Source organism: Schistocerca gregaria, chromosome 2, assembly GCF_023897955.1.
Source record: "Schistocerca gregaria isolate iqSchGreg1 chromosome 2, iqSchGreg1.2, whole genome shotgun sequence".
NCBI lineage: Eukaryota > Metazoa > Arthropoda > Insecta > Orthoptera > Acrididae > Schistocerca > Schistocerca gregaria.
Genome location: NC_064921.1, coordinates 727,619,675 through 727,646,519, shown reverse-complemented (window position 1 = coordinate 727,646,519; position 26,845 = coordinate 727,619,675). Strand labels below are relative to the sequence as shown.

The following is a 26,845-nucleotide window of genomic DNA, read 5'->3' as shown; positions in this document are numbered from 1 at the left end:
GGGGCTCTTTAATTTTCCTGTAGGCAGTATCTATCTTACCCCTAGTGAGATAAGCCTCTACATTCTTACATTAGTCCTCTAGCCATCCCTGCTTAGCCATTTTGTACTTCTTGTTGATCTCATTTTTATATTTTCTCCTTTCATCAATTGAATTTAATATTTCTTTTGTTACCCAAGGATTTCTACTAACCCTTGTCTTTTTACCTACTTGAACCATTGCTGCCTTCAATACTTCACCCCTCAGAGCTACCCATTCTTCTTCTACTGTATTTCTTTCCCCCATCCCTGTCCACCGTTCCCTTATTCTCTCCCTGAAACTCTGTACAACCTCTGGTTTAGTCAGTTTATCCAGGTCCCATCTCCTTAAATTCCCACCTTTTTGCAGTTTCTTCAGTTTTAATCTGCATTTCATAACCAATAGATTGTGGTCAGAGTCCTAAATCTCTGTGTTACCGTTATATAATCTATATGATACCTTCTAGTATCTCCAGGATTCTTCCATGTATACAACCTTCTTTTGTGATTCTTGAACCAAGTGTTTTCTTTGATTAAGTTATGCTCTGTGCAAAATTATACCACACGGCTTCCCCTTCATTTCTTACCCCCAATCCATATTCACCTACTATGTATCCTTCTCTCCCTTTTCCTACTACCGAATTCCAGTCACCCATGACTATTAAATTTTCATCTCCCTTCACTACCTGAATAATTTGTTTGATCTCATTGCACAGTTCTTCATCTTCTGCAGAGCTAGTTGGCATATAAACTTGTACTACTGTAGTAGGCGTCTGCTTCATGTCTATCTTGGCCACAATAATGCATTCACTACGCTGTTTGTAGTAGCTTACCCGCACTCCTATTTTCCTATTCATTATTAAGCCTACTACTGCATTACCCCTATTTGATTTTGTATGTACAACCCTGTATTCACCTGACCAAAAGTCTTGTTCCTCCTGCTACCGAACTTCACTAATTTCCACTATATCTAACTTTAACCTATCCATTTCCCTTTTTAAATTTTCTAACCTACCTGTCCAATTAAGGGATCTGACATTCCATGCTCCGATCCGTAGAACGACAGCTTTCTTTTTCCTTATAACGATGTCCTCTTGAGTAGTGCCCACCCGGAGATCTGAATTGGGGACTATTTCACCTCTGGAATATTTCACCCAAGTGGACGCCATCATGATTTAACCATTCAGTAAAGCTGCATGCCCTCGGGAAAAGTTATGGCTGTAGTTTCCTCTTTGTTTTCAGCCATTCGCCTTACCAGCACAGCAAGGCCATTTTGGTTAGTGTTACAAGGTCAGATCAGTCAATCATCTAGACTGTTGCCCGTGCAACTACTGAAAAGGCTGCTACCCCTCTTCAAGAACCACATGTTTGTGTGGCCTCTCAACAGATACCCCTCCGTTGTGGTTGCACCTACTGTATGGCCATCTGTGTCGCTGAGGCACGTAAGCCTCACCACCAACTCCAAGGTCCATGGGGGGAGGGGGGGGGGGGGGGGATCTACTACTCTTTTTCCCATTCTCTACGTCTCTCATTTTTGCTCCTCTCTCTTTCCCATCCCCCAGACATCCTGACTTCACCTGCTAGTCCTACCCTCTCCCCACCACATCCCAGCTAGCTTCCACAAGCAGCAGTACACCTTCCCCACTCCTACTCTACTAGCTTTCCCCCTTCCATACCATGCCTTCTCCTTACTACCACCACCACACCATAATCCTACTCCCGTCAGGCACTGTTACTGTCTGCAGTCGAGTCACAGCTGCCAGAGGCAGAGGTTATGTGAGTCTTGAGTTGTGTGAATGTGTATGGATTCTCAATTTTGGAAGAAACCCAAGCCATTTTGGCCAAAAGCTTAAATGTATAGCAGTCTTTGTTGTGCTTGTCTATGTCCCAATGCCTCCTGTATCTGACTAGTGATCCGTCGTTGTATATATTATTCTTATGCCATCATTGACTTCCCCTTGTTTGCTTTAACACTTCATTTCACAACATACCTGATACCACAATATCAAGTCCTGTTTTCTGTGTAACATACAATGAATTGTTTTTACATTGCGGATAGCTTGTTGTCTGTATATGCGGCTTTTGCCTTGTACCATTCCACAGATATACCTTTGATTAGGTCATCAGAATTTCAAAGTAACTTGACAGATCAATGCATGACGTCAATGTCAGATTTACTAAGTTTTACCATACAGCACAATAACTGGATAAATGGGTCTTTAAATCCCAATAGCCTTCTCAATGCTGCTTTATGGACAATACCTCCCATACAAACATAACCAAAAATATACAAGACCCCACATCTCTTTCTCCATCTTAGAGTATTTATTTTCCATTCTGTTCAAGTGTTGTGAGACATAGATGAATTAATGTTCTGCCCCATCCAGTTCCTGATGAAATAAAAAGCTGATTGCATGGTTGCTTGTGCATCACATGACAGCACCAATTCCATCTCATAATTTGGGAAAAATAATATTGGTTCATTTGTTAACAACTTCTGCTGTCAACTGAACATATCCTTTGCACTCCTTTCACCAGTGAAATTTTGCTCCTGTCTGCGTTATCAAATGAGCAACACTCTCCTGTATGGCTTTATTATCGTGCTGTCTGTACAGATTAATACTGTACTTTCTCCAACAAAATGTATTGCTTTTCTAAACTGGGTGTTAGATGCACCACAAACATCCACTTAAACACTTTGCTTATCTATACCATGTGCTTTTCCATTTTTGTACAAAGACAGTTATGTCATCGAAACACATCACAGGTTGTCTGGGTTTCAATCCTCATAATACACTGCGTGAGAGGCACTGAAATGAAGCCAGTGCATTTTTCAATCTAAACTGATAATGTTCACATTGGATTGTAACTACTTTCTTTGGCTTATAATCTGGTGCTACCTCTGTCTGTTGATAGCTATTCCCCAGGTCTTTGGTAGAAAAAAATCTGCATTGCTCCGTACCATATGGATTGGAAAAGCTTCTGTAATCTTACACTTCATTAAGTAATTACTGATAGTCATAAAAGGCAATGTGCCATCATCTCATCTGCATTTTTGTTCAGAATTATTACCTGTTGTAACCCCCCCCCCCCCCCTTCCTCCAAGGACTGGTACTGTCCTCTATAACAGCATATTATAACTGTTGGTTAACAAAATCCTCCTTCACTGGTTACAGGTGATGTGGCATATGATGTGACTTGGGATACACAGGGAGTTCATTTGCCAGTTGGAATTCTGTGCTGTGTCATGGGCTGCTGGCAAAGACCTTTGAGCATTAAACAGCTCCTTTTATTCCAACAATGAATGCACCATCCAGTGTGCTATTGTCTCCTGTAATGCATCTAAACTGGGTGCTTCCTTAACATTAGCGTCAAAATTTGTTCTGTCTAAATTATCTTCCAGCAAGATCTCCAAGTTGGTGACTGTCAATCACTTGCATAATTCCACATCCCCAGTCCCAAAATTACCTCTCCCAACAGTCACTAGTTACTCACCATCCAACCCCTCTATACATATAACTCTTCTATGTATGAAACACAAAGCTGTATGTAATTTGATAGCTCCTGTGGTGGTTGCACTACATAAAATAAAGTTACCAGAATATTAGTTTCTGTACTAATGCACAGTACTTTTCTCATATCATATTGTTGTAAGTTGATCCTTAGTGGCTGCACATGAAGTCTAAGTAATAGCAGTAATAGTAGTTTTATTCATCCATAGATCTCTTTTACAAGAATATTGGTATTAAAATTTAAGTACAACGGACTTAAAGTAATTCACTTATACAAACTTACAGGTCTAATATGACAAGGATGGGATAGGCAGTCGGCCTTGGCCCAGCATTTGACTGAAGTAGTTTATGGAAAGCACAGGAAACGTAAATCAGGATTGCCGGATCCTCCCTCCTGAATAGAAGGCCACTTTATTTAAAACAATGCTGCATCAGTTGGCTTACCCCTAGTGCACAATACTGTTTCATAAATAAAGTATTTAATAATGAAGAATGCTAATGCTACATTGTTAATTCTTCTTACCCCCCAGTCACTGCACATGCAGCAAACATTATAAACACATCGTTTCATTATATTACACACACTATCAACTGATGTCAGGACCATTTTTTGCACTGCAACTTCCATTTGATGGGCTGAAAAACTGAGTCAGCGTCCCTCTATAATGAGTGAGCTCAGAAAGAGGATAAGATGTTAATATTACACATTGCAAAACTGTTGGAGAAAGTTTTTCTGAAAAGGAAAACAGAAGGAAAACTATAGTGTGAGAAAGTTATGTGGAATATTAGATTTTTTTAATACTGTTATTTCTCATGTTATTCATTTGTGTCACATTTTTTACCACACCCCTACTCTGCGTTATCTAGGTAATTTTTCAATGTATAGTTTATATTGCTTAACAGGTGCTTTTTAACCACATTTTTTAATAAGTTGATTTTAAGACTTTCTTAATCTTCTTTGGTAATTTTGTGTACAGTTTTATTCCTTAATAGAATAATCTGTTTTGATGTCTATGTTTTATTCTTTCTTGGTAAATGGGCACTTATTGAGTTTAGTAATCTTTAATTTTTTACCAGTTATCATCAATTTGACTAAGCTGATCACAAATATGACATATTTTTATCAGTTTTGAAACAGTAAAACAACATATTGTCAAATTCAGTCAAATCAGGGAAAATTCTAGTCATTATGAGTTAGTAGAACAAATGCACAGAACAAACACCAAACTAACACTTAACTACACTGTTATTTGATTTTAGTGAAAACTGAATGAGGTGATTTTATCCGAGTGCTTTGATGTGCTATGAGGTAGCTTGAATGATGTTTGCAAGTAACATATTCGTGGTCCGAACAAGAAAATGAGAGAAAAAAAAATTTCATTAAATTTTTTTTATTGGGAATGAAAATAAATAACATCTTTGAGATCAACATATTTTAACTGATCAAAAAGAGAAAAAAGATTTTCGAAAATTTTTTTCCTCCTAAACTCAATAAGTGCCAGTAAATTCAACCTAGATCTTGTTCCATGGTCATGGACAGAGCAGTTTGTGCAATGATTATCAATGTTATTTTTTAAGTATGCAGCTTATTAGTAAATGTACTCACATGGTGCAGTTAAAATCCCCAGTGTTTTGGACAGATCATTTACAATGAGTTCACCTATTATTTTGGTTATTATTCGTATGGTCCTTTTCTGCAGTTTGAAAATTGTTGCATGTTTTGTGCATTTGTTCCCCAGAAAGGAATGGCATAGCTAAGAACTGAGTGAGTGTATATGTGAATTGTATGTAACTAAAGGACACTCTTTGGCCATTTCACACTGATTATATGACTCTCAGGGTATAACATGCCAATGACATTCCTTTGCAGTTATCTTCATGTCTTCACACTAGCTCACCTGAGAACCAATATTCAATCCTAGAAGTTTTCCATTTTCTGACAGACTGTAGAAGTACCATCTAAATTAAATTTAACATTGTCATTTGCCATTTTCAGACTGAAATTCATGGCATTTGTGTTCATTATGTTCAATGTCAGTTTATTGCTTGTTGACCAATTGTAAATTTCCTGGAGGATTTCATTTGCTTTCTCCACATGGAACGCTCTTGTTTTCTCAGTGACTATTATATAGGGTGATTCAGGAGGAATGTTACAAAATATTTGAGGTGATTCTGCATGAGGAAATAAACCAAAAAAGTCCTATGAACATGTGTCTGATTTTCAATCATATGAAACTGGAGTGGGTTGAAGACTACACATGGATATGAAGATGTGTCAATATTACTTATCGAAATGTTATGTAGGTGCTGTGATGGACAGAATAATGGAGGGACAGATTGTGATGAAGCAAGCTCGGATAATTTTATTTTCTCTTTGGTTATGCCATCTGCCTCCGTAAATTCATTTTTTCAATTTTAACTGATTAACATTAACATATATGAATATAATCTGTATTTCCATAAAAGAGAATGGTTGGTACTCAGTTTTAAAGAATAACACCAGATCTGATTTTGTGGTTAGTTTCATGTATGTAATGGATTTTCTAATTTATTTTGATTATGCCTAGTTAGTATCTCTTGTTGTAGGGTGAAATCAGTAGCTGGCCACTGTGGTCGAACGTTTCTAGGTGCTTCAGTCTGGAACCGCGCAACCGCTACGGTCACAGGTTCGAATCCTGCCTCGGGCATGGATGTGTGTGACGTCCTTAGGTTAGTTAGGTTTCAGTAGTTCTATGTTCTAAGGGACTGATGACCTCAGATATTAAGTCACATAGTGCTCAGAGCCATTTGAACTATTTTTGAAATCTATAATTGTTTCATGCCTTAAATTCTATTATTGATGTATAAACAAATATAAATTCTGCAATAATTATAAACATTTGGAAGAAGAATTACTAGTATTCTTAAAGGATATATCTGGATCTATTCAAAAACATGTTAGCAAAATCAGCCCTTCATTAATTCCAAAGTAATTAACAATTTTGTCAAAAGTATTGTTTATGTAACTATATATGTTAATTTCATCATTTAAACAAATAATTCGGCCTAACCCTTATAATAGAAGAAACTGTTAAAAAGAAGAAATTTTATGATGTATTCAGTTAATTTAATGAGTTAAGTTTTAATTGTAATTTCTGTAAAATTAACTTCAAATAATGTGTAGTTTCAGCACCTATTATTGTGAGGATATATAAGGGCCCAGTTTTTGGTCACAAGATAGTCATCTGAGTTTCAGATGAGGAACCTGTGTTGGTTAGAATGACAACAATGCATCAACTTAACTGTAAAATAAGTGTTACACCAATAGGCCATGTGTTAAAGCAATGACAGTGTGTGTTCCATACGTACCTGATAATTCCAAAAGAACTGTGAATTATTTGGTTATATTTTTACTGCTCATAGATGTACAATAGTAAACTATTGTATCAGTATGTGGATGTTTGCCAACAAACTATTAATGAGGCTTAGGGAAAGTTTAAATGATAAGAATAAGTATAAGAATCTTTATTAGCCATTCAGTATTTTCTTATACAGTGGGCTTTGTCAATAAGTTCAATTACAGTATAAAGATGGTTGTATTCTCATAACAATGTATATATAAATCATGTGAATGTTAGTGTAGTACAATAGCACACATTTGGAATTTTATATATTGTTAATTTTACAATAAAAAGGAAAACATTATACAGATTTATATTAATGTTGATGACACTATGTCATTATCATATACATGTTAGTAACACTATGTCATTATCCTAAGCTACTGATACAAATTTAAGTCCTACTACAGGCAGAGGTATCTTTCTCTATGTTAAAACAGCAAATCTGCCATATTACAATCTTTAAATTCATCAACTGAGTAAAAGGCTTTACCTTTGATCCATTGACCCAATGTTGTCTTAAATTTACTTTCAAATACTGTTTGTACAATTTTAGGGGGCATATTAAACAGTTCAAGGCCTACATATTTATAACTATTATGTATATATCTAAAAACAAAGTTGATGTGACATAGCAAACAAAAGCGCTGGCATGTCGATAGATACACAAACAAACATAAACATACACACAAAATTCAAGCTTTCGCAACCAACGGTTGCTTCTTCAGGAAAGAGGGAAGGAGAGGGAAAGACGAAAAGATGTGGGTTTTAAGGGAGAGGGTAAGGAGTCATTCCAATGGCGGGAGCGGAAAGACTTACCTTAATGGATATGTGTGTGTGTGTGTGTGCGAGTGTATACCTGTCCTTTTTTCCCCTTAAGGTAAGTCTTCCTCTCGGTTGGCTGGTACTTCGATTGGCAGTGCAGTATAGCGGCTTCGGTGATATCTTCTCGGAGACTCAGCTGTAGCGGTTGCCATTAGCAGTGGACAAAGACTGGTCTGCCTTCGACCAGCCAGGCCTATATAGTGAGCTGGAGCCAATAGAAACTCGGCGTAGGTATCTGTGGCTGAATATGTTGTGGTGACCTCTGCAAGCAAAGGTTCCTATTAATCCACTGCAATCTTCGGAATGTTTACCTGATGTCTTTGCTTGTTTGGCTGTTGGTTTGTTTCCCTCATGGCGTGGCTGTTATGCGGTGCTGCCTGCCATTTAGAGGAACCTGATGGCAGACAGTACAATACTGGCTGCAGCTTGCCCCACATGGAACAGTGTTTGAACAAGCTCTACTGTGAACCAGTTGAGGTCAGTTCTAACATGATGTTCAAGCAAGAAATTTAACCTTAGAATTATGCAGTAACCACTAGCAGTATGACATGAAGCTTCAATAAAAGCTCATAAATGTTCATCCAAATGTACAAACTCAACACTGCTGAACCCAGTGAACATATGTCATGTCCACCCACTCATCTTTTATACATCATGATGGGCCCAGCTTATGTCCAAACTTGCCATGGACACCTGTGAAACTGTCCAATAAAAACTTATGCTTCCTTTTAACCAATAAGTTATCTAAGCAAAATTCCACCATTTCACATATTTTGGCTGTGCTTTTATTTACTGGGAGTGCCACAAGGCTGCTCTAGAGTGCCCATTGTCATTTAATGATGGGTTGATATTGCCAAATTGCATCCCCCTGTCACACCCCCTGATAGATTTTCTGCAATACTCCATGGATGACCCATTTGCTCATGTTTCCTACATTGCTGTTCACCACACTCTGACTATAAGTGGCCTGTTAACCCACATCTGTAACTTTCCACTCCCAAGGTGAAAATTCTCTTCCTATATCAAACCCAGGTCACCATGACTATCTCTTCTAACGCCATTGCAGTACCTATTGCTTCAGCTAAGTTGTTAAAGAACTTTGCCTGTGCCTTTCTTGACAAACTGTGCGGCAACTACTGTAAAAACGTATCTAATGTTCACTTGTCAGTTGGCAGTATTTTTGTCTGCCAACTGTTTATATGTTGAAATTTAACTTCATAATTCGTACCACAAAGGCTTTGATGGGCTCCCCCTTTCTTTGTGACACACTGGCCAACTGATTTCTGTATTACTTACAGATATTTTTCTTCTATATCACCACACCTCAGAATTTCAAATATCTCCACATTCCTTAACTCTTCATGATACATTACACATGCCTTAGCATCTCCCACCAAACATAATTTGGCCATATGTAAAAGGTGTTCTTCTGACCAGCATCCCAGCTTTGCAGCTGTGAACAGGTTGTCTATGAATGGCAATGTGTCCTCTCATGCCTTGCTGAAAAATGGAGAGAATGGATTAGTGGAACTAGGATTTTGTATGGGTACCAACATCTTGACTCTTCCTATCCTCTCTCAATGCATACAATTTCATGCACATCTCTGTATTGTCTGCCTGCATTTGCCCCACCTAGTTCAGTAAGGTCTGAACCACCTCTGCAGTGGCAACTTTCCAAACTCTGGTTTGTTCATGGCAAATTCTGTTTCCACAATAAAAAATAAAAGTTCAATACAAAAGGAACCAACACCAACATTACAGTAGTTTTTTCTACCACTGAACATCTGAGTGCTAACCGCAGGAAGGCCGCACATTCTCTGGCATAACTGAGTACTGTGGTCCAACTAGTTCCACTTGGTACACTTAACTCAGCACAGTTTCATTAGTGTGCCCTCTAAAACTACTTAAGTCACTGACTTAGCTCTTGAACTTCCCATCTATCCTTGCAATGATCAGACATTGGGTACCCAACCCTACCGCATGCCAAACAGCTTAATTCCACTTACAACTTTCAGCTGATGCTGCAAATTATCAGTCACTAATGTCACTTGTAGATACTGGGCCTTCTGACACCAATTCCGCAGCTCATGGTCTTACGGTAGTGTTCCCACTTCCCGCGCACAGGGTCCTGGGTTCAATTGAGGGCAAGGTTGGGGATTTTTCCTGCCTCAAGATGACTGGGTGTTGTTGTGCCATCTTCATCATCATCATTCATCCCCATTATGGTCAGAGGAAGGCAATGGCAAAGCACCTCCACTAGGACCTTGCCTAGTACAGTGGTGTGGGTCTCCCACATTGTCCCCTAAGCTCCTCGGAGTATGGGACCTCATCATCATCATCTGATACCACTGGCAAGCTCTGACTGCAGAGTTACATGTATAGGAATCTGTGGCATGGATTCTCTAGTAGTGTGGCAAATGCAGAGTCAAGAAAGCTAACACAACAGAAACATTTTTATTACGTAATTCCTTCTGTACAGTATTTAGATGGTAGTTGTCTCAGTGTCAGTTGTAGCTAGTACCCACCGAGTGTCAACCCCAGTGGTATGTGGAGACAGCAGTGGCTGTAATGGCTAGTGACCTTGCTGAAACAAGTGACCTTGTCAGCTTGGTGACATAAGGCCTCATAGGGCAGTGGTCGAGTACCACCAATACTGACAGGAAATGCACTGCTGCCACATCAAACTCAGGACCTTCAGAAACTGGATAGAGCATCACACAATGGCATCCACCAGGCAGCTTTAGTGGATCCAGTTCATAGGCTGGAACCATCAGGCCGTACTGGCAGCTTATAGATCAGAGCCTTTGTGTATTTGGTCGTGCTGCTCGATGGGCCTGGAGTTGCTTAGACATACATTAGACTGATAACTGGAACAGAGAATGCACTGGCTGAATGCATGGCACTGAAGAAATGAAGCTACCAGCTGAGCTGAGAGTATTTACGTTCCCTCCAGATGGGTATGATGTGACAAGAGGTAGACTCCCTTCACATACTCATTCGTGGGAATGTCACATTGTGCTCCACCGTGCAGCAACACAGTCAGCTGTGATGACAATGCCACATTGTAGGATGCTAGGCGTAGCTGCAGAATTACATCAATGGCTGGCCCACATATCACTAAGCTGGCTGCGAAGGCAAACCTTAAGATCATGCTGCAACACAATGTTCATTGTACACATACCTCTGTTCTTATAGTTCATCATATCCGTGATTCTCTAAGATTAATCAGTACACTAACATGATTATTAAGTGTGTAGTAAGAGCTAAAACAGCTGGAGACTCTAATATGAACATCAGCTTTCTTTTTCTGTAATAAATGTGGCAGCTTTTCTACTGATTATGTAATATGTTTAGTTGCAAATGTTTTGAAGTGTAAATGTGTTGTAGTTAGTGCAAATGACAATAATTACACATATAGTTAATTGTTTACGTGTTCTGAAGAAACAGTTCATCACAACTCTAGCTTAGTTTATTTCAAATCATGAATAAGCAAAACAAATGAAAGGTGACCATTCACATATAGCAGGCTGACATGTAGCATATAGACAGACATCAGTATGATATAGGTGAGTGGTTGACCTTGAATTATTTTACATATTGTTCCATTCAGGGATTTCTGTTATTGCTTCACATATACGACTGCTCCTCCTCATGACAATAACTATGTAACAAAATGTCTTAAGTATAAATGATGGAATAATAAAATTTTGAAAACAGTTTGTGAAAAAATAGTGTTATACTCTCCTGTGACACTGAACGTGAATACAAGTAGATGTACCAAGTATATCACATTTAATTATCTGCCTCATCAATTGTTATAACAACATAAAAATCACATATTTTGAGAAGAGAGACATTCTACATTATGTATACATACATATAACACTAAGAAATAATCTACTGTTTTGTGATAATCCAAACTAAAAGCTGTATTAAGCTTTGTTTCTTTGTGCTGGTAACCATTTAATTCAGCTAGTAATTATCTTTCTGACTGAGTGTCATAATTACAAATTATTATTTTTACCCTTTGCAATTTTATGTTGCGTTAGTTCATTAGCTCATTTAGATACATTTAATTACAGATTATAATTGTTTTCTTTATTTTTTAGGTTTTTGTTGTCTCTGCTTATTATATTATTATGAAACAGGCAATGAGTGATTCATTTCCCAGAGCTGTTACAGCACTAGCTGAAGGTCTCATTTCTGGCAAGCGCATTGAGGTAATATGCTGGACATGTATAAAAAGAATTAAAAGTCTGAGCACCATTACATATTTCTAAGATAGCTGACCATATTTACGTATCTCCACAGAACTTTCTCAACAATGGTGAAATAAAGCCAGTGAACCTAGGTAATATTCATAAGAGAAGTATTGTTCATACGAAAACTGAAAAGGGATATGCAGAGAAAGAAACTCCTTGTATTAAATTAATAGATGTCACAGCCAAATGGGAAAGCAGTGCTGAAGATACTTTAAAGAATGTGACTCTCAAAGTTGTTCCAGGGAAGCTGTTTGCCATTATAGGGCCAGTAGGTGCAGGAAAGGTTTGTATAAAAGATACTCTTTCTCATATGTTTCTCTGTATTGAGGAAAATGTGAACTACTTTGTGTTGCTTAACAAAGTATTTTGATGTAATAAAATATTTTGTTTTCTCAGCCATACTTTATCATATTTAAAGTATTATAATTGAACTTGAGCTTGAAATTTCTGTACCTATCAAGAGATTGGAGCGAGTGTTTCAGAACTTAGATCATAAAATTATAACAATGGAAACTTTTCATCATGTTAATGGCTGTTGATGTGTGTAAGCAATAGTGATTGCCATGTTACCAGCCTGTCCAGGATTAATTTTTAAAAAACTCTCTGCACTGTTATAAAATAGGAATATAATGTGTAGTGATGATTCATAAGTCATAGAGGATTCTTTTTCCCCCACTTTATACTTCTTTTAGATGAACATTGCACCCTCTTTCCTACTTTTATGACTCTCCTCTCATCCCTATTAAGGTAAGAGGGCCTAAGAATAATATTACATTATGTTCTTATCAGCCCCAGAAATTTATACAAGCTCTTATAAATCAAAAGATTCAATACATTCCTGTAAACAGTATATTAATGCTTGTAAGTTAAGTGAGGCCTTATTAAGTACAGGCCACTAATCCATCAACGGTTTTAGTATTATGTTGTACTGTACAACATCAACCCTTATTTTTTAGATGGAAATTAAAATTTTGAGAAATACATCACTAGTTGAGTGAGGAGATGAGATTATTCAGCTGAATCTACTACACTTTAAAAAGAATAATATGCTGTTGTTTTTGTTTCTGTTGCTATCATTATTTATAGGTATTAATGATCACACTACAGAGACAAGGCTTTTGACAAAATCATATAAGTTGCCCTTTCTTTCATATAGCAGCCCAATTTCAGCCTGGGGATTACCAATGTCCATCCCTCTACACTTTCTTGTAGTATGATGTGTTAGTTCTAGTTACTTCATTGATTAATTAGTTAGTTACTTGTTCCATAGATCTGAAGTACAGTGTTACATGCAGTGTGCAAGTGATTGCCATTTGTAATTATTATCTCTGGTGCAGTCTCTGACTTATGTTTTCTCGTTTTTCTTTTTTTTTTCCTTCTTCTTCTTCTTCTTCTTCTTCTTTTTTTTTAACGGTTGTTTAATTTTCTAGTAAATGAGTTGTATGAGTTATGTTGGGTTTTTATGTTGTAATTAAGTAAATACAACTAGTCCCACAACACTGGTGACCGTGACGTGAAGTCCGACGGTTACTAACATGAAATTTGATGATCACTAATGATCCGTATCATGCCACATCACATTAAATACTAACATTCGCATCAGCCGCGTTGAGCATCTTCCTTGTTCCATTTCGCCATAACTCACTATGGCAGACCAACCATCAACTGCAGAACTGCCACCATTTTGGCAACAGAATCCATTGCTGTGGTGTGCTCAAGTAGAAAGTTAATTTGTGCTAGCGCATGTTTCCACGGACGAAATGAAGTACAGTTATGTAGTTGCTGCACTCAATGAAGATATGGCCACAGAAGTACAAGATATTCTGGCATCACCACTGAATACTGATCATTACACAACCATCAAGAATGCTCTGATCACCTGGCTCTCGCAGCCCAAGGTGAAGGGACTGGAGAAACTACTCTGCACAGAGGAGCTAGGTGATCACACGCCATCACAGCTACTATGCCGCATGCTTGAATTAGCAAGCAACGCGGTCAGTGACAACATTTTGCAGAATATCTGGCTATCATGCCTGCAACCCGACTCACAGAAAATATTGACAGAGTGTGCCGGCGATCTGGATGCACTCGCGCAAACTGTGTATCGCACAGCGGAAACGTATCCATCCACATGTGTCGCAACAGTTTGCTCACAACCTCGAGCAGGTAACACTCTCGCCACGCTACAAGCATAGGTTGTCGAGCTCAACGTGCAAGTAGCTGCATTATGGACCCAGACTACCAGCTGCCAATCTCGTGACCATCACTCACCAGGTAAGCGGAGCCACTCACCATCATCAACAAAAATCTGTTGGCATCACCAGTGGTATGGTTCCAAGCCATGCAAGTGTAAACTGCCATGTGAACAGGAAAACTCAGCAGGAAGTCAGTGATGATGGCCATTGGCTCTCCAGACGGCAGCCGTCGACTGTTTATAATGGAACATAGCGCAAAGTTACAGTATTTGGTAGAGACAGGTGCTGACGTGTCACTCTATCCATCTGCCTATCTGCCATGTCACAAATGTGATGACTGCCACCTTTTCGTGGCCAATGGTTCGGTCGTGTCACGTTAGTTTTGAAGTTGGGCCTGCGGTGCAAATTTGAATGGTAATTTGTCATTGCAGATGTGACACACTCCATACTAGGAGCGGATTTTTTATCATTTTATGGGCTCCTGCCGGACCTCCATCACTGACGCCTTCTTGACACTATAACCAACCTAGAAGGCCAAGGTAGAGTGCGTTGTGTGGAAGACACAGCAGTACAAGTGGTTACTGGTGATTCTCCGTTTATAGAGCTCCTCAGACAGTTCCCAGAGATCACATGCCACATTACCCCACTATCACCAGTGCAGCACTAGACAGTACACTATATTTTGACTACACCTGCGCCACCACCACATGCTCGACACCCCAGAAACTGAAGATAGTTAAACAGGAAATGTCATACATGCTAGCACAAGGAATCTGCCACCCATTGAGCATTAGTTGGTCATCTCCTCTACACATGGTACCAAAGAAGAATAACGGATGGTGTCCATGCAGAGACTACAGGCAGCTCAATGCTAGAACCATTCCAGATCATTATCTAGTCCTGCTTATCAAAGATTTTACCTTCAATGTCCATGGTAAGCAAATCTTTTGTATGTTGGACTTAGTTAGTGCATTTTACCAGATACCTGTAGCACCTGATGATGTTGCTAAGACTTCCATCTGCATGCCATTTGGACTCTTTGAATTTACACGAATGCCTTTTGGACTTTGTAATGTTGCCCAAATGTTTCAGCGGTTCATGGATGAAGAGACATGTGAGTTAGACTTCTGTTATGTGTATATTGACAACATTTTGGTCATGTCAAATTCAGAGACAGAACACCTATCACACTTACGACAGATATTCACTCGTTTACGTGCACATGGCCTGCTCAAAAACACATAAAAGTGCATTTTTGGAGCAGCTGAAGTACAGTTTGTAGGCTACACTATCAATGCTCAAGGCATACAGCCACCATGGGAGAAAGAAGATGCTATACTGAATTTTCCCCAGCCTATGATGGTTAAAGAACTATGTAGATTTCTTGGCATAACAAATTTTTACTGTTGATTTGTTCGCAATTATGCCTTCTTAGCTACACCACTGAATAAATTATTGCAAGATACACTGAAGCTGAAAGACAAACTCCAGTGGGACAGTGAGGCTGAGTTGGCATTAAACAAGCTGAAGACTGCCATTGCAGAAGCTACATTGTTAGTGCACCCAGTTCCGCAGGCACCTCTCACCCTGATGGTCGACACATCTACAACTTCAATCGGTGCTGCACTGCAACAGCAAATAGATGGGCACTGGGAGATCTTAGCCTTTTTCAGTAAAAATCTATCATCACCTCAACAGAATTGGTCCACATATGATTGTGAACTGTATGCTACGTACGCTGCTATTAAGAAATTTCATCTCATGTTGGAGGACAGCAGTTCACTCTCATCACAGACCATAGGCCACCAACATATGCTTTCCACCAGGGACCTGAGAAGGCATCACCATGTCAGCTGTGACACCTTGACTATATCAGACAGTTCACCACCAATATGGTCCACGCAGAAGGAGAACTAAATGTGCCAGCTGATGCACCCTCCAGGATTGAAGCAATTACTGAAGCAGTTGATTTTGTAGCTCTCTTGCTGTAGCGCAACAATCTAATTGTGAGCTCTGAGATATGTTGGTGCAACCATTAGGCCTACAACTCCGCTGTACTACACTGGCACTGTCAAATGTGCTGCTGTATTGTGATGTCACCACCAACGAACCGAGATCTTTTGTGACTATTGACTTTTGCCAACAGGCAATCACATCTTTAGATAACTTGTTGCACCCTGGAATATGAACCACTACCAACATTTCTCTTTTCATTTTGACTGGCTTTCCTGTCATGTTCAAGCTTCTGACAGTCCACGCCCTGACTCATAGAACGTTTTCCTTTCATTGGTTACTCAATCGTTATCTCATGGTCAGGTCCCCATTGGCAGCCCCTCCAAGAGATCCAAATGGGGGACTATTCCAGAATGTTCTGGCAATGGAGAGATCATCATGACACTTTTCAATTACAGGCCACATATTCTTTGGGTACACATTACGTGTCTTTAATGCAGTGGTTTACTTTGCCTTCTGCATCCTCAGGCCATTGATCACTGCTGATTGTTCTGCCCTTAGGGCAGTTCCCCCCTCCTAGGACAAGACAGTGCCCTGAACCTCTGTCTGCTCCTCCACCCTCTTTGACAAGGTCATTGGCAGAAAGAGGGTGACTTCTTATGCCGGAAGTCTTTGGCTGCCAATACTGATTTTTAATCAAAATTTAATTAGTGATGGGATTCAAACCCATGACCGTGGATGGTTTGGTTACTAACCTTTATTTTAAGAGTAATCTCATTTTGTTCATTGCACTTATTTGAGGCGGACATCCCATGACACCCGTTGAAGTTCTTTGTTGATCTATACACACAGTATTTTTTTTTATTATTTTTTTTTTCAGAGGGCAGCTAACTGTCTGACTGAACACACTAAGCTATCTTGCCAGCTACCGCTAGACCACAGGTGAATAAGCTCTTATCACCTGAAATAGGGTCTCTTTCAAGCAGGTCACATTTTCCTGTCGGCCAGGGTCCAAATGATTTGGTCACGGTGTTGTTGTTTGATGAAACTCTCCATGCTACTCTATCCTGTGCAAGCTTCTTCATCTCCTAGTACCTACTGCAACTCACATCCTTCCGAATCTGTTTAGTGTATTCATCTCTTAGTCTCCCTCTATGATTTTTACCCTCCACACTGCCCTCCAATACTAAAATTGTGATTCCTTGATGCCTCAGAACATATCCTATCAACTGATTCCTTCTTCTAGTCAAGTTGTGCCACAAATTTCTCTTCTCCCCAATTCTGTTCAATACCTCCTCATTAGTTATGTGATTTACCCATCTAATCTTCAGCATTCTTCTGTAGCACCACATTTCGAAAGCATCTATTCTCTTCTTGTCCAAACTATTTATCATCAATGTTTCACTTCCATACATGGCTACACTCCATACAAATACTTTCAGAAACGACTTCGAGACACTTAAGTCTATGCTCATTTAGGACACTGTCCATTCCATTCAACTGCTGTTCATAGTTCTTTGCATTACAATGTCATTGGCAAACCTCAGAGTTTTTATATCTTCTCCATGGATTTTAATACCTACTCCGAATTTTTCTTTTGTTTCCTTTATTGCTTGCTCAATATACAGATTGAATAACATTGGGGATAGGCTACAGCCAGTCTCACTCCCTTCCCAAGCGCTGCTTCCCTTTCATGCCCCTCAACACGTATAATTCCCTTCTGGTTTCTGTAAAAATTGTGAATAGCATTTTGCTCCCTATATTTTACCCCTGCCATAATCCGAATTTGAAAGAGAGTATACCAGTCAACTTTGTCAAAAGCTTTCTCTAAGCCTACAAATGCTAGAAACATAGGTTTGCCTTTCCTTAATCTATTTCCTAAGATAAATTGTGGTGTTGTATGAAGTTTTCTTTCTCCTGATAATGATGTCCTCTTGAGTAGACCTCAACCAGAGATCCAAATGGGGGACCATTTTACCTCCAGAATATTTTACTCATCATCATTTAACCATACAGTAGAGCTGCATGCCCATAGGAAAAATTATGGATGATGTTCCCCCTTGCTTTCAGCTGTTCACAGTACCAGCATGATGAAAATTGCTGAGTGCAACTGAATGACACTTAACTTGTCTTAATCATTTCAACACTGACTTACAAAATTTTCCCTGACAAATACAACTCACACTTATTTTATTCATTTATTGCCCACCATATACCAGGATAGCACACTCTGAATATTAATTAACACAAAAGAATGACCCTGAATTAGAAAAAATTATAAAAATAACCCATATATTTCATAAGTCACTTACCTCACAGAAAATCTTCATGACACAAACTACAGCAAACACAGCAAGTATACAGCCAGCTAAATGAAAAGCTTCTAAGTACTGTAGTCCCTAACTACTTATAGGCATGTGGTTAACAAAGGAAAGATTTTATTGCAGAGCAAACAATGTATTTAGCAGATTTTACCTTAATCATGTGTCATCCAGTTCCAAAAATTTTATAATCATCCATGACATCCAGTTCCAAAAATTATATAATCATCAGCAATTCCATTGCCCACATTTGACAATCCATGTCCAAAAAATATTAAATCTCCATGACGGACACATGTCCAGACCATCCGCTCATGCTAACTCTGCTTCTAACACCCATCGCTGCTAACTGTTAAGTTCTAACAACGAGTGCGACCAGCCACAGTGCCTCTTACAGAGGGTGCACAGCGCTGACAAAGATATTAATGCAGTCTATAGCACTACACAGCGCTGCCAACATACAAACACATAAACAGGCTACTTAAAATGAGCCCAGCAGAAACACTGCAGACGATGTCATTCAGTTAGGGAAGACACTTGCATCTGTTCTCAGCTTCCATGGTCCATCCATGCCATATTACACTGCACTGTCTAAAGGGTCGTTTGTCTCACTTCCCCCATTGTTTTTTGTGATTATTTCACACAAAGTTGCTTCTCTGTTAGCACTGACAAATTTACGCAAACCCCGCTGCTGTCTGCCATTATGTGAAGGCCATCAGTCACGGCATCATCTGTGGTGAGAGGTATTGCTGAAATTCAGTGTTCTGGGCACACTATTGACATTGTCAATTGCTGAATACTGAATCCCCTAACAATCTGAACACCCATTTTAGGTTGTTTGCAGATGACGCTGTCGGTTTTCGACTAATAAAGTCATCAGAAGATCAAAATGAATTGCAAAACAATTTAGAAAAGAAGTGTGAGGCCATCCACATGAGTGCTAAAAGGAGTTCGTTGAACTTTGGTTACACAATAAATCAGCCTAATCTAAAAGCCATATATTCAACTAAATACCTAGGTATTACAATTACAAACAACTTAAATTGTAAGGAACACATAGATTAGATTAGATTAATACTTGTTCCATAGATCATGAATACGACACTTCGTAATGATGTGGAATGTGTCAGGTTAATGAAAGATGTCTGTACAAGAAAATTACATTACACAAAATATTGCATGACACTAATGTTTAAGTTAGTTTTTTTCCCTCCCTTAATTTATATCTAAAAATTCAGCCAATGAGTAGAAGGAGTTGTAATCTAGAAATTCTTTTAATTTATTTTTAAATGTTGGTTGGCTATCTGTCAGGCTTTTGATGCTGTTTGGTAGGTGACCAAAGACTTTTGTGGCAGCATAATTTACCCCTTTCTGTGCCAAAGTCAGATTTAACCCTGCATAGTGAAGATCATCCTTTCTCCTGGTGTTAGGGCTATGCACACTGCTATTACTTTTGAACTGAGTTGGATTATTAACAACAAATTTCATAAGTGAATATATATACTGTGAGGTTACTGTGAGGATCCCTAGATCCTTAAATAGATGTCTTGTGATGTCTGGAATTAAAAAAAAAAAGGGGGTGGTAATTTTTTGTTTTTGTTTATTGTTGTTTAGGAAAGAAAGAAAAAAGGGTTTGTTTGCTGAGAACCACTTAAAAATTTTGTGAAAAACATCATTTACAATTACATCACTTAGTTCTTAGTTTTTGGATGTTATTACTATACTTGTATCATCAGCAAAAAGAACTAACTTTGTATCTTCATCAATATGGAATGCTAAGTCGTTAATGTATATCAAGAACAGTAAAGGACCTAAGACCGAACCCTGTGGGGCCCTGTACTTGAAAGCCCCCCAGTTTGAGGAATCAGCTGTTGTTTTAACATTACATGAACCACTTATTTCAACTTTCTGCATTCTTCCAGTTAAGTATGAATTAAACCATTTGTGCACTGCCGCCCTCAAACCATAATGATTTAGCTTATCTAAAAGAAATCCATGATTTACACAATCAAAGGCCTTTGAGATATCACAAAAAATACCAATGGGTGATGTCCGGTTATTCAGAGCATTTAATATTTGATCAGTGAAAGCATATATAGCATTTTCTGTTGAAAAGCCTTTCTGAAAACCAAACTGGCATTTTGTTAGTACTTTATTTTTACAAGTATTGGAGGCTACTCTTGAATACATTAATTTCTCAAAAATTTTTGATAGAGCTGTCAGAAGAGAGCTTGGGCGATAGTTGTTGACATCCGACGTATCCCCCTTTTTATGCAATGGTTTTACAATGGCATATTTCTATCTATCTGGGAAAACACCCTGCTCCAAAGAACTATTACATACGTGGCTGAGAATCCTACTTATCTGTGGGGAACAAGCTGTAAGTATCTTGCTGGAAATGCCATCAATTCCATAAGAGCTTTTACTTTTCAGTGAGTTTATTATTTTACTGATTTCAGAGGGAGAGTTTGGTGGAAATACAGTTGTTTCAAACTGCACAGGTATGGCCTCTTCTATTAGAAGCCTTGCCTCTTCTAGTGAAGATCTAGATCCTATTTTCTCCACAACATTTAAAAAAATGATTATTGAAAATATTTCCAATTTCTGATTGTTTGTTAGTACACTTGTCATTCAGTTTTATGGCACTAAAGTCTTCCTGTGCTCTTGGTTGCCCTGTTTCCCTTTCAATAATATTCCAAATTGCTTTAATTTTCTTATCAGAGTTACTGATCTCAGACATGATACACATGCTTCTGGACTTTTCAATAACTTTTCTTAGTACCGCACAATATTTTTTATAATATTGAATAATTTTGGGGTCAGTACTCCCTCTTGCTGTTAGATACAGTTCTCTTTTCGATCATTTTACATGCTGGCCTAAAGTGTTCCCAATCGCTGACATCACTGCTGAAACTGTCATGACTGCATTCTTCAGGGGATAGATCACCCATTTAGGAGTGCTATTATGAATCACAACAGACCAAGGAAGACAGTTTGAGTCATATTTGCTCGAAGCACTCTCTATCCTCCTGGATGCAAGGCACATTAGAACTACAGCTTACTACCCATCAGAAAATGGTTTAATTGAATGCATGCACCACCAACTGAAAGTGTCACTTCATTGTAACAACACACATTGGTGGACAGAGATGGTGCCCATTGTCCTCCTGGGTCTCTGTATGTTGCTGAAAGAAGACCTAAACACCACAGCTGCAGAGCTTGTTTATGGCCAGACGATACGACTTCCCAGTGAATTCTTTGCTAATGTACCAGACAATGGCATTGACACTTCAGATTTTGCCCAAAAGCATCATACACAAATCTGGCAACTATGCCCCTTTGCTTCAAGGGCTCAGCAGACCTATCGTCCATTTGTGTTTAATGAGCTACAGGAAAGCCAATACATCTTCGTACGGCATGACACAGTACGCAAGCCGCTGCAGCTACCCTACAGCGGACCTTATCATGTCATCAGTAGGGAGGACAAGACAGTCAATGTTGATGTGATGGGTACACCAACCACCATCTCCATCGACAGGCTCAAACCAGCTTTCTGCCCTCCCCACACTGGTACGGACGCATCTACACACACTAAGGACATGACCAAAGCTCCAGCCACTCCACTGCACGTCACAGGTCAGCCTCAACAGACATCTGAGGCTACCTCTAATGCATCATCAGCAGCCTGTGCACCTGTGCATGACCTGTTGTAACCCGGTGTAGACGACATTTCAATTTCATCAGAAAGTACTGTTGACACCAAGGGGGGAGTGGTGAAGTGCAGTGTTATGTGCAGTGTAATGCTATGTGTGAGTGATGGCTATTTGTAATTATTATATCTGGCACAGTCTCTGACTTATGTTTCCTCATTTGTTTTTATGCTGTTCTGTTGGTTAATTTTCTAGTAAAGGAGTCATATGAGTTACGGTGTAACAATAAACATTATGATGTGGAATGCATCAACAGAATAAACATATAACACTTATTTATAGCTAAAAAAATTATATTGCTACATGCTGGTCATATACTAATTATTTTTTCCTTTAAAAATTACTAATTATCTCTACTCTAGAATTCTTCTATGGTATAGAAAGAGTTAATAATGAGAAACACATTTAACCTACATTCAAAAACACTTTTGCTGTCTGTCAGACATTTTATTTCCATGGGTAGATTCTCAAATAATTTTATAGCTGCATATTTCAACCCTTTCTGACCCAAACTTAGATTCATTAAAGGATAGTGCAGGTCATTTTTCCTTCTAGTGTGGTACTTATGACTGTCTCTCTTACTTTCAAACTTAGATGGACTGTTGGTAACAAATTTCATAAGTGAATAGATGTCCTGTGAGGCTGTCTTTAATATTCACAGCTGCTTAAAGAGATACCTGCAAGTTGTACATGTGTGTACTCCACACATTATTGTAATTACCTTCTTTTGTACACCCCATATTCCACAGGGATATCATCCATGTGGCAAGGGGCTGGGATAGGGGGTGGCATAGGGATGGAGTAGGATGTTGTGGAGGTTGGTTGGGCAATGGAACACCACCTTGGAAGGGATGGGAAGAATCTTGTATAGGATGTCTCTCATTAGAGGCCATGGTGATTGATAATCAGAACTATGATGCAGATGTGGTTCAGTTTTTCCAGTCATGGCTGGTATTGGGTGACGACGGAGGTACTCCTTTGTACCTGATTCTTGGGGCTGGTGGGAGGTTTGGGGCCGTATAGAGATATGTCATAGGAAATCTGTGGACTAGCTCTTCTGATATCTTTAGCATACTGGGCAATAGAATTGTTGTCACTGCAAATATGCTGTCCCTTGGTGACCAGGCTGTGTGGCACGGATTTTTTGGCATGGATGGGATGGCAGCTGATGAAATGCAGGTACTGTCGGTGCTTGGTGAGTTTAATGTGGACTGAGTTGTGGATGGAGCCATGAGAGAGAAGGAGGAGGTCAACATTCATGAAGGTGGCACATTGGGTTGAGAAGGACCAAGTGAAGTGGATGGGATGGAAGGTGTTGAGGTTCATATCAATAAACAAAAAGCAGATCAGTGGTTTAGTGTTTTGGAAGACTAGGAAGGTTTCCTCTAGGTGACCCATAAACATGTGGTCATTGGAGGGTGCCATGTAGGTGCCCATGGCTGTGTTGCGGATTTGTTTTTATACTTACCCTTCAAAGGAAAAGTAGTCAAAAGTAAATATATAGTTTATAAGGTGTCTAAGGAATGAGGTGGTTTGTTTGGAGTCTGAAGGACATTGGGAGAGAGGGATGGACTAGGATGCAGCAAGCCAAGGACATGAGGGATCTACATCATACTCTGCAAGTAACCTTATGGTGCGTGGCAGAGGGTACTTTTAGTACCGGTCTCTGATCCCTCCAACCCTATTACACTTGTGAATAGTGCGTGGAAAGAATGATTGTCAGTAAGCCTTTGTATTCACTCTAATTTCTCAAATTATCTCCTTGTGGTCAATATGCGAGATGTATGTGAGATGAAGTAATATGTTGTCTGGCTCCTAGTGAAAAGTGATGTCCTGAAATTTCAATAGTAAATCTCTCCATGATGCACAACACCTCTCTTATAACGTCTGCCAGTGGAGTTTGTTTAGCATCTCCATAATGCTCTCTAACCAGCTAAACAATCCCATGATAAAATGCGCTGGTCTTCATTGGATCTTCTCTATCTCCTCTATTAGGCCTATCTGATAGGGATCCCAGATAGATGAACAATGCTAAAGAATCAGGTGAACAAGTGCCTTGTAAGCCACTTTTTTCATGGATGGGTTTCATTTCCTTAAGATTCTTCTGATGAATCTGAGTCTGGTATCTGCTTTTTCCACTATATGTTTTTTATGGTAATTGCACATAATGTCATTCTGGATAGTTACACCTAGATATTTTATGGCATACACTATCTCTAGCTGTTTGTCATCAATAATTTAGCTGTACACTAATGGATTTCTTTTCCTATTTTCCTATTCTTTTCCTGTGTATGCACAGTATGTTACATTTATTTATGTTTAGGGTCAACTGTCAGAGCCTGCACCATTCATCAATTCTCTGCAGGTCATTCTGCAGATTCTCGCTATCTTCTGGCATTGATACTTTGGTATAGACAACTGCATCATCTGCAAATAGCCTTAAAGAGCATCTGACACAAATCATTTATATATATTGTAAACAGCAATGGTCTTGTCGCACTTGCCTGTGGTACTCTGAATATTACCTTTACATCTGTCAATTTATTTCTGTTAAGACCAATGTGTTGAGTTCTATCTGCAAGAAAGTCTTGAATCAATCATAGGTCTGCTCCGATACTCCATAAGCTCATACTTTTTGATTAAACAGCAATGTGGGATGGTGTCAGATGCCTTACTGAATTCAATGAACATGGCATCAACCTGAGTGCCATTGTCCACTGTGCTGTGGATCTCATGGAAAAACAGAGTGAGGTGAGTTCCACAAGATCTCTGTTTGCTGAATCCACGTTGATTTTTATAGATGAGATGTTCATTTTCCAAAAATGTCATAATTCTTGAGCATAAGGATATTGGTGTGTAGGGAGATGGGATCAACAGTGATGAATAGGTATCTAGGAGGTAAAGGGGTAAAGATGCTGCAGAGTTGGCGAAGAAAGTGGTCATTATCTTTTATGTGCGAGGCTAGGCTTTGCACAATAGGTTGGAGGTGTTGGTCAAACAGAGCAGAAATTCTTTCAGTGAGAGAACCATAGACAGCTACAGTAGGACATCCAGGAGAGTTGGGTTTGTGGATTTTGGAGAGCATGTAGAAGGCAGGTGTGCAGGGTGTTGTTGGGCTGCAGAGGGAGATGGACTCAGTGTTAAGGTTCTAGGAAGGACCTATGTATTTCAGTAGGCACTGCTGCATGTCTGCAATTGGATCACTGTGGCAGAGGTTGGGGGTGGAGGACTTGGACAATTGGTGTAGGCCCTCTGTCAGGTTGTTACTGTGACTCATGATGGCAGACTGGAGCCTTAGTCTCCAGGGATGCTGATTAAGGCAGAATCGTTTTCCAGGTTGTGTGTGGGTGTTGTTTCTTCTGCTGAAAGGTTAGTGTTCTTAGGAAAAAACCTGGGGAAGGATGGTGAGGCCGAGCTGGAGGTAATAAACTCCTGTTAGGGAAATAGGGGTAGTTTTGTTGTTAGGGGCGAGGGGCATGGTTGGACAATGGTATTTACTGGCATAGGCAAAGGTCAGTGTTGGGATTAGGTCGGCTTTGTTTGGATGGACTAGTGGCAAAAAATTGTTTCCACTATAAGGATTGGGAGAAGAAGCATAGGTTTTTGACAAGTTCAGCATGGTTGAACTTGGGTGTGCGGATGAAGATGAGGCCTTTGTATAAACTTCTGTTGGGCTGAGGATTTTGGTTCTTTTCTTTTAGTGTGTGCCAATTGACAACTCAATGCCTCTACTTTTCAGTAGTGATTGCCTTTAATACAAAAGTATTTATTACCTATAAGTTTCTTAGCATTGTTCTGTTGTATCCTAAATGTCTCTTCATCTGTATGTGGGTCTTTCGTCTCTAATTCTGCTAGCAAGTGAAACAGAATTTCAGGTTTTCTAACAAAATTTTTCCCTGTTTGTATTTTGCTTGCTGCCTTTTACCAGCAGCCCTTCTATTTTTCCCCCTTCAGATGACATAATTCAAATTACATGTTTTCTAACTCTGCCTGGTGGGCATGAGTCTTTGCTTCTTGTTTCTTGATTTTTCAGTTTTTTTGTCTTAGCCTACAATTCCATTGGAGGGACCTATTTGCTCACCCTATTCCCTTCACCTCATCAATCGACTGTTTTCACAAAATGGATCTTGCTTAACTGATGTGCTACAAGATACACACTTACCACACACGACTAATTGTTTTAATGATAGATACAATGAAACAAGTGAGAGAGAAATTTACATTACCGTTAGAACTGTTGTTGCAATAAGACCGCTTTACCTTATTTCACATGACACTAATGCTTACACTAATGTAAATAGACTTATATTTATAATAGCAAGAAATGTTTAAAATTGGCTTGTAATCTTTATTTATGTAATTATTTATGACAGCAGAATTCCCACTCATCAACACCTCTATCTATTAATGATGCATTGCATAATGTGCCAAATCTTATTATGTTTCAGGCCCCTGACTTCAGTTTGCTCATTTTTGCACTAGATTTATTTGCTAATACATCCTTATTCTGTTCATTCATTTTTCTTTTTTTCTTTATATTTGTTCTGCAGTTGGAAATGAAATGAAAATGAAATTGAAAAGGGATACAATTTGCTCTGAATTTTTTTACTGTAGTCTCAGTTTCATAGTCTGAGGTATTCTTAAATATTTTTCTTCATTGCCATATTTATGG

General features: G+C 39.0%; 1 protein-coding gene across 2 annotated transcripts in view; it reads left to right on the top strand.

The window, feature by feature from the left end:
• LOC126334857 (probable multidrug resistance-associated protein lethal(2)03659) overlaps positions 1-26,845 on the top strand; it is a 420,094-nt gene that overhangs the window by 167,265 nt on the left and 225,984 nt on the right. For both annotated transcript variants that reach the window (XM_049997527.1, XM_049997528.1), the window contains exons 9-10: positions 11,842-11,952; positions 12,044-12,277. In XM_049997527.1, coding sequence (XP_049853484.1) covers positions 11,842-11,952; positions 12,044-12,277 — 345 coding nt within the window. The remainder of the gene's footprint in view (positions 1-11,841; positions 11,953-12,043; positions 12,278-26,845) is intronic.